General features: G+C 39.4%; 1 protein-coding gene across 4 annotated transcripts in view; it reads left to right on the plus strand.

Annotated features, from left to right (window-relative positions):
• The window catches only part of MGAT4C (MGAT4 family member C), a 472,680-nt gene that overhangs the window by 422,199 nt on the left and 32,605 nt on the right, over positions 1 to 17,876 (plus strand). Inside the window, exon 1 of one of the 4 annotated variants that reach the window (XM_042466464.1) lies at positions 15,768 to 15,826. The exons of the other annotated variants lie outside the window; for them this stretch is intronic. Coding sequence (XP_042322398.1) covers positions 15,785 to 15,826 — 42 coding nt within the window. The 5' untranslated portion in view covers positions 15,768 to 15,784. Of the gene's footprint in view, positions 1 to 15,767; positions 15,827 to 17,876 lie in introns of those variants that run through there. 4 annotated transcript variants of the gene reach the window in all.

Consider the following 17,876-nt stretch of genomic DNA (forward strand, 5'->3'; position numbering starts at 1 on the left):
ACAACGTGCAGATCCTGGCCTATGCTGCCGCCAAGTTGTGACTAAAAACCACCTAACAACAGTGGTGGGTGGGCGGGAGAAGCACCAAGACTTGCTCCCTTCCACAGCTTGGCTCCGCTCTGCTCGAAGCCAAGCAACCAACTGAGGGAAAGGGCCAGCAACACGGCCTTATATAGGCCTAGGCCCCTCCCCCCTGCGTGCTGTGTGGGGCCCCGCCTCCAAGGCCCAGCCCACCAATGGGCAGCCTTGGAGGATCGGAAGCCCCGCACCAACGAAACCGTCTCCCAGAGCGTCGCGGAGTGGAAGGGCCGCCCCTTCCGCCCCCACGCACAATAGGGAGCTGGGCAAGCCCCAGAGCACTCTGGGGCTTGTAGTCCAGCCACGTCTAGCGGCAAAACGGTCTGCCCGGCAAGGCGGGCGACCGTTGCTTTCATTGGCCCATATGGGGTTAAAGAACTGTTTGGTACGCACCATTGGCACCCCTTTGTGGTGAAAAGTTAGGCTCTTGATCAGCTTAACACATTAAGGGGTGTGGGGTTGTGAGAGAACCTGCCTTTGGGGTAGACATGGGGGTTTTCTCAACCTTACAAATTCGTGGGAGTTTGGGGGAGACTGCCTTATGTTTACCTTCCTAGAACTGGACTGAGGATGCAATCCGAATCATTGGATTTACCTTGGGGTTCGGTGTTTGTGCCCAAAGGGAAGGCTGAAGAGGAAGTCTAGAATTGAGACCTGGCTTCAGCTGGACCCGCACCAGGCTTTTCACTTTAATCAATTTGCTCAGAGTTTGAAGTTAAGGTTGAAGTTCAAGTGCTTAGCTTTAAACAGATTATAGGTCAAAAAATGGCCCTTTATTCATCCAATTTACTTGTCTGGTCTCGTTATTTCATGGTTGGGTATCAATGAATTCATTTGCAATGTGGTGCTAGAAAAGAGTGTTGAGGTTATCGTGGACAGCCAAGAAGTCAAACAAATGGGTCGTAGAGCAGATCAAACTAGAAATCTCTCTGGAAGCCAAGATGACTAGACTGCAGCTGTCGTACTTTGGCCACATCATGAGAAAGCAGGACTTACTGGAAAAAACAATAATGCTAGGAAAGGTGGAGGGAAGCAGAAAGAGAAGGAGGACACATGGTAGATGGATGGAGTCTATTAAAGAGGTCACAGGTATGAATTTGCAGAATCTGAGCAGAGCAGTGGAGCATAGGTAGTCTTGGGGATGTCTCATCTATAGGATCACCATGGGTTAAGATCAACTCAAGGATGGATAACAACAACAACAACAACAACAACAAATGCAATAAATAAATGAAATATATGTAAACACACCTATAATGAAATCATTGTTTTTAATGAGGCTGTCTTTATTGTCAGGAACCAAAAGGGTCTGAGTGGAATGATCTTCTGAAACCTGTAGGCCATCCATAGTGCTTTTAAAAACTGCCTCAGTTTTTTTGTTCTGGTTCTGTTGGAAATAGAGAAAATGTATGGTAACATATGTTGAACCTACATGATATGAAGCCTGTTAGAAAAAGAGGGGGAGGTAATAACTCTTATCAGTATCATAAATATGAATGAATATGCCCTTTTAAGAGCTAGATGCCCAGTGCCCTCTGTCCAAACTGACTTATTGGTCATTTTCATTTTCCATTTTTTCAACATGTCAGGTTCTTTATATTTTGTTTTCAAATATGTAAAGTTTGCTAACTTAAAGTTCCAAGTACTTGCTTCAGGGTACAGGAATGAAGAAATAATAGTGTCAAAATAGTACAAATTCAGGATGGTGAAATTCATGAAATGTTCAGATGTAATCTTGACTCAAAACATCTAATTTCACTTTCTCTTCAAGGTCTATAGCATAGATCCCAAAACTATGATTAGAGGATAAGAAGAAAATAAAAGTATATACTTACAGAGAATATGTACAACCTCAGAATAGGTAATGAAGAAAACTATACCAAAACATTCCTCTCCCTTCTTATCCTGCTTTTGTTGATGCAGACTAAGGAGATCTGTGTGCAGTAACATGAACAGTTGCTTCTGCATTCAGAGATCTGTAGAATTCCTGAAATGAAACATTATGTGCTTCTCAATTTTGAAGCAACTGTTGTATAGGTAGCTAACTAGGGAGTAACAGAATAATCTTTCTGGCAGTTGTTCTCCTTCCTTGGACTTCTAAAACATAACTTCATGTAAGTATTGTTCCTACTTTGTGTTATCAGCGTAGCTGTCTGATAAAGTTTGCACTTAGTTATTAAAAAGAATTGTGTATTATTATCACAGCAATCCACTATTTTACAAAATTCTACTTAAAATTTGTGATTTCAAAAGGTTATTAACATTCCTTTTTTCAGAAAAATATAGCCCCACATTAAGCTTGCTTTTGAACCTTGCCACTATTTCAAATTAAATTATAGGCCATTTTATCACCTAATGATAAATGTCATATTCCAAATCATTTCTAAGGAATTTTGGAGTAGATGTGTATTCAGTAGGAATTGCTGTTAGATTTCCTTCATTGTATTTCTATATCATAGATTTTCCCTTTTCTTAAAAGGCAAAAATCTGATTGGCAAACCTAGTGTGGAATGAGTTTTTTGTATTTTGGAAACGAGTTCTTCTGATACAATCTTGAATCTGTGGACAGAAGGACATTGCATTGCTCTTTTCAAATATAACTTCAGAAAAATGTGGTTTGAACTGCCAAGTTATATATAAAATCATTCAGTCACATGAATGCAGTTCATACACTTGAACAGGTTTTGCCAAAAAAAAAAAAAAAAAGTGAAAAGCAAAGCAAAAAAAGAAAATGTATCAGCCAAATAAATGGGAACATTTTTCTTTAATGTTTCTTTATTTATATCTAGTTTTGCAAATTTAGAAATAATATTTCTGATTTAACCAGAAATACAACGACTGAGATCCTAGATCAGCTATTTATTTACCTATGTAAGCATACTTTACTTAGGAGCATCTCTATGCCCCTTTCTGCTTTACTGGGCATCAGCAGTGACAGTTGCAGTCTGAAGAAAAGAGAGAAACTCTCACCAGAAGCTCAAGCCAGACACTCAAGATTGTGACTGATAATTGCTGCTGTTTCTCTTCTGCTAACCTTAACAGTATACTCTAACACAACATGCATACTTCTTTGTTGCCCTTATTGCTCATTGGTAGCTAACTCATCTAGATGGATGTGGCAACCCATGTGATTGTGTATGTCATTAGTAGTACAGCAGAGGCCAGTATTGCAGATTTGGCATGGAAAGACTCTTGGATGAGGAGGGACAAAGGGGGTGATACAGACAGGTGACTCCATACCGCCTGTTTTTGCCTCTCATCAGTGCCATGCCAGCAGCACAGCAGGGCACCAACATGCTCCCTAAAAAGGAGCTGCTCTATGCGCCTTCTTTTTAGGGGCATCATAATGGCACTCGCGCACCATGACACTGCCGCTTCCGACGAGTGCTGTTTGGGCTCTCAGATGCACATGTATCATTGCTACATGCCACATGTGGACAGGGGCGTGGTAATATGGTACATGAGTGCCAAAAGTAGGGTGGTGTGTGTGTGGATGCCCTGCCGAGCCCTAATTTTGGCCCCAGGCCGGTGCAACCAGTCTGTACAGAGCCAAAGACATCATCTGTCTCCCCTTCAGATGTTCCTGTCCCTCCTGAATTTAGATGAAATCTTCTGCTAGCAGGTAAGAGAGTGATCCCAGCAACAACATACTTTAGTGAGCTGTCTCTGTTGTAGAATATTTACAGGTGATTTGGTCTGGTAAGAACAAAACAACACCCATAAAATGTATAGCACCTGTTCATGGTGGAGAGACATATGCTGGAAGTAAATTGTTGATATGGATCTACACAAATATTTTGGGCACAATTTTGAGACACAGCTATGAGAACAATCAGAATGAATACCAGCATTTCAAAATGTGGTCACTATTATTTGTGTGAAATCATTAGCCTCATCAACTTGTTCAAGAATAGAAAGGTCATAGGAAAAATATCACAAAGTTCCTGACCATAGCTTGGAAAAGTTTTTATTTTTGGATTCTTAGTGGCAATGCTGCCTGGAGTCTTTAGACCAAAACAAAATAGCAAACAAGCCCCTTTCCAAGCTCTGCCCTTGGCAGCCAATGAGATTAAACAGCAATGGAGCAAATCAGACAAAAAAGAAAGTAAATGCACAGAGAAAAGAAGAAAGTGGCATTAATAAAAATTGTCCTCAGAAAAATACTAATATTACAAAGGAATCCCCGGATAAAGTTGAAAATAGGAGGCATGGAAGGAATAATAGCCTCCCCCCCCACACACACACACACAAACCACCCATGGTCAAATAGTGGGTTATGCCAATTTAAATAAGGCAAGGCTTACAAAATCTGTACAGTATAGGCTAAAAAACAGATGCTTATAGGGAAATAAACAGAATTGCAAAATATTCTCAAGAGAGATTGTATAACTCAGAAATACACGTTTACAAACTCTTTTCACCTCTTATCTTGCAGCATTAGAATGTTAACAGTCTAGCAAACATGAATTCATCTTCAAAGTATGCGATGATGTATGCCCCTTCTCACTCTTTCGCAGCAGTTTGGCACTGTTCTCTTTTTATTATCATCATTTATTATTTAAAGTGCCAGTTGCAAGCTCTCCTTTTATAACCTTGTTAATATCCCTGGGGTCTGAGCACATATGCTTGTGCCCATAGTTTTCACAGCTTCTATCGAAGAAAAAACAACCCATTCAGCCTCCCCCCCCCCCCCCCTCCCCACATATCCATTCCTTCTAATTTTATTTTAATTCATTTTGTTGCCAGCCAAATAGTGCCTGTGTTTAAATCACAGTGAGGCTTCTGCTTGTCTCTTTTAATTTTGAGGAGGTTGTTGCTCTGTGGCCAAATACTATCACTCTTGAAATATAATAGATATGAATATTCACTAACAATTGTTGCATAGCCAGCATCAGGCTGATCCTCCATCGCTAATCTGCTTCAAAACCAAAGTTTGCTGCATCAACCTCAAACCAGAATTATAAAACAACATCTTTCAGAACGAAAACAACTGTTTTAATGATAGTTGCCCATCCTCATAATAAGAGTATTTTTTCAATGGTCACATCTACAAGTACTATAAATTCTGGGGTGCCCCAGATTTTCCAGATTTGCAAATTCTATACTATTAAAAGTGACAGGGAAGTTATTCACAGCAAATTCAGATTAAACAGCCACACATTCCCCTCATCTAGAGACGACATCGGTGTAAAATAGTGAGCTTTGCTGAATTATTTCTAGTGACACTGCACCCATTTTTGTAACTTGTCCATCAAGGATGCACACATGTGGCAGAGCACAAGTAAAGGTGAACAGATATAGTTCTATGTCATTTTGCACTTTGGCACATAAATACAGCTTCCTTTTAAAAAAGAAAAAAGAAAAAATATGATGATCACACTGTTCATCACTTCTGTTCCTCCACTGCCACCAGTGCAAATCTGCCAGCCACAGTTACTACACATCTGGATTTTCCTGGAAAATTCTGAGAAAATTGCAAATATTTACTATCTGAAGAGTAAGCACTCGAATGTTGAAAAACTTTGCTAATCTCTTGAAGTGACAAGAGCATTGTATGTCCAGATCACTACCAATTTGGGCTGTGAGAATTTTTTAAAATTGTAAAGACAACCACAGAGTATTCAGATAGTTAATAATAATATTTATATGCAGATATGTTTCCTTTGCTCCCTAATTTGAAAGATACTATATTATAAAAAAAGGTTCCTCTTTCTGGTAGACTTTGACCCTTTAAAAATATAAACGGCCTATTATACTCTGAGATACACACATACACAGAGAGAGTGATTTTTAATATATTGTTTTAATTAATTCAATCTCTTTTCACTATGCAAGTTAGAATTGGCACTGGTGTGTATGAAATGAATGCTAGTTACAAAAATATTTCTTAATGTCTTTTGGAACTTTAAAAATCCCTGCAAATTCAAATCCCTGTATTTCAAGCATGACTGCTATTATTTGGAAATGCAGGTGTTGAAAATGGAAGACAGCACTGGCTTCCTTTTCAAAGAGCTGACTCAGAATTAAGGAAGCATTACAATAGTCAAAATGTACAAAATACGTAACTACCAGTATTTATTTGAACATTTGAAGTGTTCGCCCCTTTCATTAATTCACTCACTGATTTTTTTCATAAAATCAAGTGTTCACTCTTTACATCAAATAACTGTGAATATATACAGAGAGGACAGAGAGGAGGGAACTGTAATAGATGAACAACTTTCTTGCCAAAATGGTTATGTCATGATAATATGCAACAGAGAGGCCTTGGATGCATAAATTCCATAGCCTTCCCATTCCCACTGCTTCTCTCTAGTTGATATGTCTTCCCTTCTCCAAAGAGCTATTCTCTAAGAAGCATTGTGTATCTTTGGCCTGTTACAGACTGCCAAAATAAAGCTGCTTCGGGTCTCTTTGGAGGTATGCTATTTAACTGATGCATGCATCCTAAGAATCCGGAAGCTGCACCAAAACTGCACTCCGGTGCTTAGGAATGGAGCGTGGCTTTGGCGTGACCTCCGGACTCTTAGGACCCATGCATCATTTACATAACATACCTCCAAAGAGACCTGAAGCAGCTTTATTTTGGCAGTCTGTAACAGGCCTTTGAAGGGAAAATGGCATGGCTTGGGAATAAAATTATCCTTAGGACTGAATATTTGTTCCCCATCACCACCATCATGTTGCATTTGATTCTTTTCTCCATAGGCAATAATATTGTCCTCCTTTCCCCTTCATACTGCAGATAAATCACATATAGATCTAGTGTATTTATAAGATATAGACAGATTTGACAGGGCAATGCTGTGCTTCTGCTGGTGACATTATGCAATCAGATAACCCATTTTAACTCTCTTGTGCGAAGGCAGATATTTCACTTTGTTCAAATAAATTATTCTTAATATATTATTGAGACTGCTCAGTGAATGCATGAGCAAATTCATGGTCTTTTGATATTCTTTTAAATGCAGATAAATCCAGCATGTCAACAGACTGCATGACCTACAAGTTGTCTTCATCATTGTTTGGCTAAGAGATGGAACTTGGATCTTGAAGAACACTGAAATATGTAGTCTAAACTGTGATTTAATAAACAGTCGATAGTGCATTAGTCAAGATTCAGTCCACTGGCCATTTTAGCATTTTTTTATTTAAAAAAATCCAATAATGCTGTTCAGAAAGACCTGTCCATTGTTGGGAATATTGGCTGGCATCCTGTTAGTGAATTATGGCAGCATAAATTGGACATATGCCATTGTAACTAACTTTTATGATTGTTGTGTAGGCCAGATTTTCCCCCCAACTACATGATGATTAAAATTCCCCCAAACTCATCTTGTAAGCAGCACAGTTACCTCAATATAAAAACATTTTCACATTGTTGCAAAAAGACAACCATGGATATATCCAGTTGTCCTCTGAGGGAAGGAAGAGTAGCCAGGTCCAGCTCCATAATGCCTTGGCCACAGTGGCTGATGTGGGCCTCTCCCTCCATATTCCTACTGCCTCTACTCTGGCTTCTGAAGGAAAGAAGAGCCATGTGCAGGACTTAATCCATCTTCCACTACTGTCTCCCATTTCTTGTGTGTTATTTAGATTATAAACATGAGAACAGGGAACTGTCAGAGTAACAATTTGTAATTACTCTGGGAGTTTGATTTTTTTTTTATTGAAATGTGGGGTATAAATTCTGTGTATGTGTGTGTGCGTGCGTGTAGCTGGATGTACTGCAAGGGTATCATCTGAAGAGCCGCCATTTGCAAGAACCCCTAGAGTTCCCTGCAGATACCTGTCTCAGTGGATCTGCTACAGGCAAATATCTGCATGCAATGGTTCTCATTCCTCCCACTATTCAATAACATTGAAATGGCTACATTAAGGTGGTGCACTGTTTAGAAGGTGGGTTTGGGGAGATAGCATTAGAAGATGTAGCTACAAAGATGAAGCACATAGTCACCCCATGCAAGATGTCAGCCATTATTTTTGTACTTTTTTTTTTACTACTGAGCATGCTGGCTAGGAGAGTCTGGGAGCTGTAGTCAAAAAACAACTTTTTCCAAGCTGCCTTCCTGTTTTAAGGGAAATAGAGGGAAATGGATCTGTTTCTTACTGCACTTTGCATTTCACCTTCCTCTATCTAGAGATGAAACCTATTACTTTGCCATGCATGCTTAAATGGAAGATCAATTTTTGCTTCTACTTTAGAGCACATCAGTGAGGCCCATAAAAAATTAATGATGAAAGCTTTGAGAATTACATGTAACTCTGGCTTTATGCTCCTTTCATCAGGACTAGAGTTACCTTTATTGTAACCTATGTTTGTGTGTGTGTGTGTGTGTGTGTGTGTATGATTGCTCAAAGAAATGCTATTGAAATAAAATCAAAAGGGAACCTTGGCTACAACACAAAAGGGCTTTTCTTTTTAAAGTGGTGTTTATTGGAAATGAATGTATTGCAGACTCAACAAGTGAAAGAAAGAGATGATACATTTCAGGGGAAAAGAAAGGGAAAGTTCAGGTTCTGAAGGAATCAGCCTAGAAGTAGAAAAATCATTCACTGTGATTCATTCCCCAAGGTGGGGTGGACATTTTCCTGTAACTTGGGAAACCCAGCAAGGAAGGGTAACACAGAGGTGAAAACATTGTATAGTTTAGGCAGTGTGTTTTTCATGGAATCCATGATTTTTGAGCAAAAACATCCACAGAGATGTAAAAAAAAACCACTTCTGATTCTTGTTGAATTTCTCTTAATTCTGGCGTCATTCTTCCCTCATCAGGCTGACACTTTTTTATTCTTCTGACTATGCAACTCATATGCTTTTCCTATATGTATTTTCCCCAGTGACCAGATTTCTGGGCATATCATTTTCCTCCTTCAATTGTAAGGTTCTTTGTGTGTGTTTGTGTGTTTTAATTCGCTTTTCTAAAAATGTACATATATGAGGGGGAGGGGTAAGGGTTGGGTGTTTTGTATCTCAGAAATCTCAAGCATTACATTCATATTTCCAGTGCAAGGTATAATTTGTCTCAGAAGATAGGAAATGGCTAATTTTCTTGAGGATCTCAACTCTAATGAAATTCTTTTCCATCTTGAGTGCCATGGAGGACTGAAGCAATCAGAAGCTGTGCTTACCCCAATATTGCTTGCAAGTATTTAAACAAAGGTGCCCCCTTCAGGAAACTGTCCTGTTTGGCTGCTCTCAACACCTGTGATTAATGCATAACATTTTGTGAGTAAATGTTATGTGACAGAAACTGCTCTGCTATATATATAATGCAATGTGAAATAAAATAGCGGCAGGATGAAGAACATAGTGTGTTTGCAGCAGTGATGGTGCCAAAGATTCTAATGCCTTCAAAGATGAATGGATATCTTCCACTTGTACTGCTCATTGATATTTTGAAGCAAGCAACATTTTCTTTGGAACTGTTTCTTCAGCTAAAATTGTAATCTTAAGGCCTTTTCATAGTACACAGTTCTAACATTATGGTTCTACTTTAAGTGGCTTTGGCAATGCATTAAAGCTCTCTGGATGAGATTTCTTAAACTCGCCTTTCTAAACTACAAACCCAAAGACCTCTCTCCTTCTCTGGTACTTTGAGTGCTACAGCAGCAAATCTCAGGGTCCAAGTGGTCCATGTAAACTAACATGAAAGAAAAATTCTAGAAACTGTGTCCAGCTCTAAGAATCACAATTCAAAAGGATGTTGACAAGCTGGAGCATGTCTAGAGGAAGATGGCCAAAATGGTAATGAATGGAAACAGTGCCCCATAGGGAGTGATTAGGGAGCTGGGTATGTTTAATCTAGTTTTTATAATTCTGTGATTCTGTTCTATTCTTCTTAGAATGGGGGAGGGGAGCATGAACTAGACTGATATCTAAGGCGGGTTATAAACCACCGCTTTGAGGCGGTCTGCCGCCGCCGCCATTTGCTCTGTGCGGGAGCCGCAGCAGCCACACTGCACGGCTCCCGCACGGACCGAAAAAGAAGCTCCAAAATGGAGCTTCTTCTTGCGGCGCCTCTGAGATGTCGCGAGGCACCAGGGGCGCATTCGCGATGTCACAGACACCGTGACACGTTCGGATACACAGTGTCCGATACGTAAAGATGGCGCCGGCCGTATGGAATGGCTGGCGCCATACTGTACAGACAGAGTCCGTATTAGAGCCAGGGGCGTCTAGAAGAGACGCCCCTTTTTTAAAATGGGACGTCCTACGGACGTCCTAAGTGGCGGTTTGTAACCCGCCACAGACTGCTTACTCCAACTCATCCTGCCTTGTGAGGTAGATACATACCCAGTCCAGTTCCTACAGGGAGGCAGTAACAGGGCTATATTCAAAGAGTTCCACACAATTTAGAACCCTGTGCACCAGATTGCATGGAAGATTTCATGTGCACAGCTGTATATATGGACAATTTGCTCCTGAGAATCAATGCAAGGTATGGGTCAACTGTGTGATGTTGGTGAAAGGATCAAAATTATCTCTCCACCCTCTGATTATACATTGGTCTATGTATAATGATTACTATTACTATAAAAGGATTGGGTATCTGGAATGTGTAATTTTCTCTAAATGTTGGAGTCCAAACTCAGGTGTCTTGGAAGTGGCATGTCTCTGAACTCCGCATGCCTGAAATGCTGCTAATGGGTCAGAGAAATTTATTGGAGAACTGAGGATTCAGTCAAACTTTTCATGACATTGATATTTTTGGAATCAAGCTGGGAGGAGTTCATGTGCCAACAGTCCGTATCTTCTCCTGAATGATAATATTACTCTTAATTATTGGATTGCCACAATTTTGTCAACTCATAACTTGACAAGAAGAGCAAAAAGCATAATAAACATCCTAATCCATTGGTATTCATCACATTCTGCTGGGCAGGTGTTTATCTTTTACAGTACAGGTGTCTTCCATTAAAAAACATGATAAGGGCTAGTTGGCACAGCTGGACTGATTTATAACATCAGCTTATTCTGAATGCAGAATTACACTGTCTGGGGGAAATGAAGAACAGCATTCTATTGAAAGGCCAAGTCTGAAGCCATGTTCTACTAGAAATGGACAAATCTGTCAATTTCATTTTCCCCACATTTATTTTTAACGCTAACATTCTTTCCATCAAATGCATGAAGAGAGAGAGAGAGAATGAAAAGAGAGAGAGAGTAATAATTTCCACTGGCCAAATTTTATGATTACTACTGTTCTTAGCATGGAGAGAATCATGTTAGCATGGAGAGAATCATATACCTTACTGTGATGTAGCTGTTAAAGCTGTGAAAATTCAAACGGGGCAGAGCGGACATTGGAAAACAATTCTTCCCATCAGTTATTGCAAAGAATATGACCAAATTCTTCCCTATGCTCTTCTTCCAGAAAGGAATGTCTGTGAAAGATGTGAGGTGATGGAAATACATATTGAATATCAGTGAAGGAATACACAGTGAATGGAAAAGTCTAGGAATGTAAAACACATGTGCATGCAAGCAAGCAGACCAGGCAAAAGGGAAATGCAGATTGTTTAGCTCAAATATTACTTACCTGGGAAAATATGATAATCACTGATAATGCTGATAGTCATCCTGATAAAATTCTCAAAATACATGTTTTTCAACAATTTTCTGAATGTTCTTTCCATCCCTAGTAGGCAGCTTATTCTGTGTCATTTCATTGAACCAGGAGACATTGGAAGCTAAGTCCTTGTTGTGTATCATATGACAGTGAGACATGAAGAGGCCACTTTCTGAACCTGGAAGCATGAGCTCTTTGCAGGCTTCCAATATGGTGCAGACTTCTACATCATTATCATATCTAAGTTGGCCAAGAAAAGGGCATGTTATCCTGAAATTCACTCTAGGAGCATAACATTGATTATAACCAAATATTTTAAAATATTTTATATTTGCACAAAATGTATGCGTAAAACAGAATTTTCTGTGTAGGAAAAAACACTTTCTGCAGAGATTGTGCTTTTTCTGCATTAAAAAAAATTCTGCATGGAAAATACTCGTCCCTATGAAATTCAGACACACACAAAATGTTCACATTTTGTGCATCCCTAGTTGACAACTTGTTAGTTAATAATACTAAATCTTAAAAGACTTCCCCTTTTTCTAGCCAGCCATCCTTGCAATAAAAAAAAAATCCTTGAAGGCTCTAACAGCTTACATAAGGAAATTTCAGAAATAACCTCAATTTTTTCTTAGTTCTAAGAAATATCAGAAACATTGAGCTAAGTACAAGGTAAACCAGAATAGTTTACCCATTGGTTATTCTGGTTTTTGATCACATAAAAGATTGTTCTCTTACCAGATTTGACTTGTCAAGGGATCGGTCAGATGCAGTACTAGAAGCCTTTTTAGAGAGGCTGAGACACTCCTGGAAACTATTTATACTACAGTTAGAACCTTTCTCATTTTTCCATCCTCCACCATGACAATCACAACTTTCTCTTCTCTTCTCTTCTTCTATATTAATAACTTTGCTTAACACTAACAAATAGAAAAGGCACAGCTTTTTGAGTAAATAATGGTAGATTTCCCTTGTCCCAGCCCAAAATAATTAGATGAAGCTATGCAATAGACTACAGATAAATTATGTGTCTTTCTGTGAATTTGTAAGGACTGTAATGAATTTGATTCAGTAGATGAGTATAGGGATCACATTACTTGAAATATTCATGAAATATTCACTGTAGGTAACACATGTCTCTAACTTTCTGTCTCTCTCCTCTTAACAAGTCAAATGAGAAATAATAGTGCTGCTTATTGAAAAAAGACATATTCAAAAATATAGTCTAATGATTTTAAGCAGTAAATTACTGAGATTATGAAGCAGTGGTTCACAATGCTATATTACTATGATTAAAATAAATCTGAAAGAGTTACCTCATTGGTACATGTGGATAATTCACAAGAGACTTTACATTTGCATCTTATAGCAGACACAGAGCCTCTTTGGATGGATTTTAGGTAGGAATATAAATATTTTGAAAAGAAATTGCCTGTACTTGTAAATGCATCAAATTTGATGAAGTCCCAAGACAAAATGAGCCCTTTTGTATTCTGAGGTGAATTTCCCCTTGAAGTAACCAAAACTGATATTTCAACTCACATGGAAAGGGTTTGCTTGCTTTTTTAAAAAAAGTAATTTGCTATTTGGAAAGACAAGTTATGCATTTGTTTTGGCTTTTGTTTTGTTTTGTTCTGTTCTGTATTCATTTCTCTGAAACCATCCTATGTGTGTGGGGGTAAATCAAAGAACTGGGGTTTAGTTTTGGACAGGTCCACCTTCTAATCACAGAATACATTTTACCAGGAGCCTTTCTATCATTGTGCCTTGAGAGAGAGTTGTGTGTCTCATTAAAAAAAAGAACTTCACTGTGTTCTGCTTTGGCAGTTTCTAAATTGTTGTCTTAGTGGTAGCAAGCAAGCTGCAAGCCTGAAGCTATTCTGATATGAAACATGTAACGTCAGATTCTGTTTATTTCCCTTCCTTTATGGCTTCAAACTGTGTTCTCCTTCCCCATATCAAAATAATTAATTCAGTCATTATCTTAGTACTTTTCTTGCAGCAAATCTTTATTTTGTTCATAGTGAATAGTTGAAATGATACTTTATCTTTACTTTTTTTTAAAAAAAAACCCTCAGTATTGTGTTTGTCTTCATTGTGTAGAATTTTGGCAGTAAATCCATCTACCTTTTTCCCAGTTAGCAAAAAAGAAATTATCTCGGAATTCCTTTCATGAACATTTCAGCTTTCATTTGGCTCTGTTACATTCATCATTCCATCAAGCAAGCATTATTTTCCTGTTTTCCAGTCTGTGCCTTGATTTTTTTTGTATAAATAACATGATATAAGGCAGCTCATTTAATATACTTTAATGTAGTTTATGAATTTTGGAAAAGGGGTATAAATCTCATTTTATTTTGGTTCTACTCTCTTTGTGTTCCTTGTTGGGAATGCAAAGAATGCTCACAGATTTTTCTCATCTTTGATTTTAAAAAATGATACACCGAGACATCTAATTGAGAAAGCAGTTAGCAACTACAAGATTTTTCACGTCTGGAGAAATTTTGGTAAAAATTAATATTAATAAAAAAAGCTTTTTAAATACAAAAACAGTGAAATAGCAGGCTTTTCCACTAAAAAACACATTTTGTGTTTTGCCAAGTGTTTGTGGAAATAAGCAAAAAAAAAAATCAACATAATCTTGTTCAACAGCAAGAAAACATTTAATGTTACATGCTATTGCATATTGGTATGAAATCAGTGTTAATTTACATCACTATTTCTGTTTATCTGGATTACTAATAATAATAATAATAATAATAATTTTATGTTTAACTGTTTGCCTTTTGCATTCTCCTACTTATAAGAGGTCATTAAGAAGGTGTTAGGCTGATGCCTCCAGTTAGAATTTTAATTTTATTGAAAACCCCTAGCTTGTCCAGCTGCTGAGTATAAAGTAAAGTACCAACAGGAAGCTTTCTTTGAGCCCACCTCTAGCAGGCTCATAGAATACAAAATACAAGAGAACAGGAGAAGACAACCTTGAGGGTGGGGAATAAGCTAGGTGTCCCTTGAACACTCTGAGGCCTGCTGCCCTCTTTTACTGGCAAATTTGGTGCTACAGTGGTAGCAGTGGCAAAATCAGTGCCTTCTACAATGTGAACAAGCCATACAGTACAGTGTGCAACTTGTCTGTAATGGACATTGCACCCCCAGAAACCTACAGCAAGCCTATTCCATCTTTAAAACAAAAGGAATCACACACCTTGTTTACATCACAGAAAATATGGATTTTTTTTAACCTATGTAGTGAATTGGTATTGTGTGGATGGTGTTTTGGGAGAAAAGAAATGAGTGTGTGTGTGTGTGTGTGTGAATGTGCACACACATTGGGAGGGGTGTATTTTCCTACTATTTCAATAGAACATTACAAAATACTCTTAGAACACAAAGATTAGCTGAGCAGCCATGGGGGTCGAGCACAAAAGGGTTGAGCACATACCATTGAAGCTCAGCGTACATAAAAAGATTTTATATGGGGAGGGACTCTTGATGCAATGAGCAAGAGGAATAAAATGGAAGACAACAAAATCAGGAAGAAACATTCAAATAAAAGCACACTATCCATATAATTTAGTGAAACATGTTGATTCATTAAAGTCTTATTTTTTACAGCCAAAGTGTCTCTATTTATTATCTCTTTTGTGGATGTTCACTCAAAAACATACTTATGCAGGTGGTGGCACTGCTTACCTCTATACATACTGTACAATAAAGACTGATTGATAGATCCACTAAACAGACCCCCAAATGGGTGAAATCAAGGTTATTTCGGTAACTTCTCCTCTCTACAGCATGCCTGAAAAGAAATTTGAAACACTGAATTTCCTTTCCTGAAACTTCAAATCTACAACCCTCTCTGCGTGTTTAATTTGCATTTTCCTTCCTTCACAGGGATTGATCTCATTTAGTGTTCTAATGTAGCCATTTATGTCTTTTCCTTCCAGTCTAGCTGCAGCAATGATTCCTGTAGCAAAATGGACAGATGGTGCATTTTAATTCATTAGTAAGTAATTATTTGGATGAAATGTGTTACAAAATGACACTAACCATATGAAGACAAACACTTTTTATGATCCATCTGCAATATATTCATCCTCCCTCCTGTGCCAAATCATTCATGTACTTGGTAGATGATTGCATTGTATGATGATTTGCATCAATGTTTTTTGGAGGTATGAAGTTTGATTTGCAAGTTGGTTGCTCCTAAATGTTAATGCTTGCTGTTGTTCAGAAGAAGGGGGGAAAAGCAATGTGGAAGACAGTGCATTTACCTTTTATGTATAAGCTGTTATTTGATTTAATGTTTAATGGCTCCTTTGGAATGGGCATACAATTTGCAGGCTTGAATGCAAATCCATCAGATGTTTAGACAGCATTTTATATTCCAGAGGATGAGAGCAAATATTTGCAACATCTTCACTGGAGTCTATGACCTGAAATACAGGGGCAAAAAAGAGCAGCTTCTGGCCAGTTCAGGGGAGTGGTGTGCAGACAATACCCCCCCCCCAAAAAAAAACATCCAACAGAAGCTGCTCTGCAACTGCATAAGGTGGACTGAAGCTGGCCAGAAAAGGAGCAGCAAAAAGCTGCCTCTTGCCAGTGGCATATTAAGGGCCTCAGCAGCAGCCATCTTCAGGACTGTGGTGACCAGTCGCTGCAATCCATGGCTGATCAGGGGCAACCGGGGCTGGAGTGGCCAGAGGCTGCCACAAGCCACCGGTCTGCTTGAGCCCATAGGAACAAAATATTATTTATTACTATTAATTTCATGCAAACTCACAATGTAAGATTTCAGTAAGATACTGGGAGAGATTATTCTGCACTGAAAGAATAATCTCTTCTAATTGTTTTCCTGACAAAAGCAAACCACTGAAGAGTATTCATTTAAATTGAGATTAAATTCAATGAAAGGTCTTATTTACTATTGGGTAATCTATTTCATACCAATCTGTCACTGGTAGGTTGCACTGAAGCCAGAAATGTGTAGCTCAGAGCCAAAGTGGGTGGTGCTGCACCTTCTCTCATTTTTTGTGCCACCCTTTCCCCTCTTGCTCTCGGAATGTGGTGAAGTCTACTTCTTTGGACGTTTTCAAACAGAGACTGGATGATCATCTGTTGGGAGTGCTTTGACTGTGTGTTCCTTCGTGGCAGCGAGTTGGACTTGATGGTCCTTGTGGCTTTTTCCAACTCTATGATTCTATCTATCTATCTATCTATCTATCTATCTATCTATCTATCATCTTTTTCGGTCTATTGCTTCATCTGCTTCACAAACAAAGTTTCAAGTTGCAAGTTCTCTTTCCATTGCTCTGGCTTCTTACTGCCTGCTGTATTTGCCCAGAGGCCTTTAGGAGCTACACATTTATAGTACTTTGATTCTACTTTAACTGTTATGCAATATCCTATGGGATGCTAAGATTTTAGAATATTCAGCCAGAGAGCACTTGTGCCACACCATACTCGGATTCCAAAGGATGCAGCCATAGCAGTTAAAGTGGAATCAGACCACTATAAATGTCCAGCATGAAAAGGCCCCAGATCTTTTCAGCTCCTGTTATACCAACTTTGGCGGGTTACAGACTGCCCATTTGGGGCAGGCTGTACCCGCCCCTTTCCCCAGAGTATCGGGGCCTCAGCGGCCAGAACGGCAACCACTGAGGCCCCAATCCGCCGCTTTTCAGGCTGCGGGGAAGTGGCAAAAGGCCCCTTCCCCGCAGCCTGGAAAGGGGTGTCCTTGGGGCTTCAAGCCCCAAGGACAGCCTGCAGTGGTGGGGAGGAGGAGAAAGGGGCCACTTGGCCCCTTTCTCCTTTGGTCCGCTGAGCGCAGCCGTCTGAAGGCTGCGCCTAGTGGACCAAACCAGGAAGGAGCTCTGAAACGGAGCTCCTTCCTGCTCCGCGCTAAGGGCGCACTAAGCGCCCTGGCGCGGAGCGAGGACGTCACGTCTGCGCCACCCCGTATAGAGGCGGCTCGGTCATGATGTCCTCATGGTGGCGGCCATATGGAACGGCTGCCGCAATTTTGTGCGCGCAGAGCGCGCACTAGGGTTAGGGAGTGCAGAAGCATCGCCCCTTTCTAACCCTAGTACACACTCTGCGCGTATTTTCATGCCTGTCTGTAACGGGCCTTTGTTTTCTTTCTTCCCTCCAGTTTTCCCCTCATGCTCTCTTCCTTACAGTCTGCTGGGGAAAGTACATATTAATCTTGCTGGAGTCAGCGTGGAT

Source organism: Sceloporus undulatus, chromosome 5 (assembly GCF_019175285.1).
Source record: "Sceloporus undulatus isolate JIND9_A2432 ecotype Alabama chromosome 5, SceUnd_v1.1, whole genome shotgun sequence".
Classification (NCBI taxonomy): Eukaryota; Metazoa; Chordata; class Lepidosauria; order Squamata; family Phrynosomatidae; genus Sceloporus; species Sceloporus undulatus.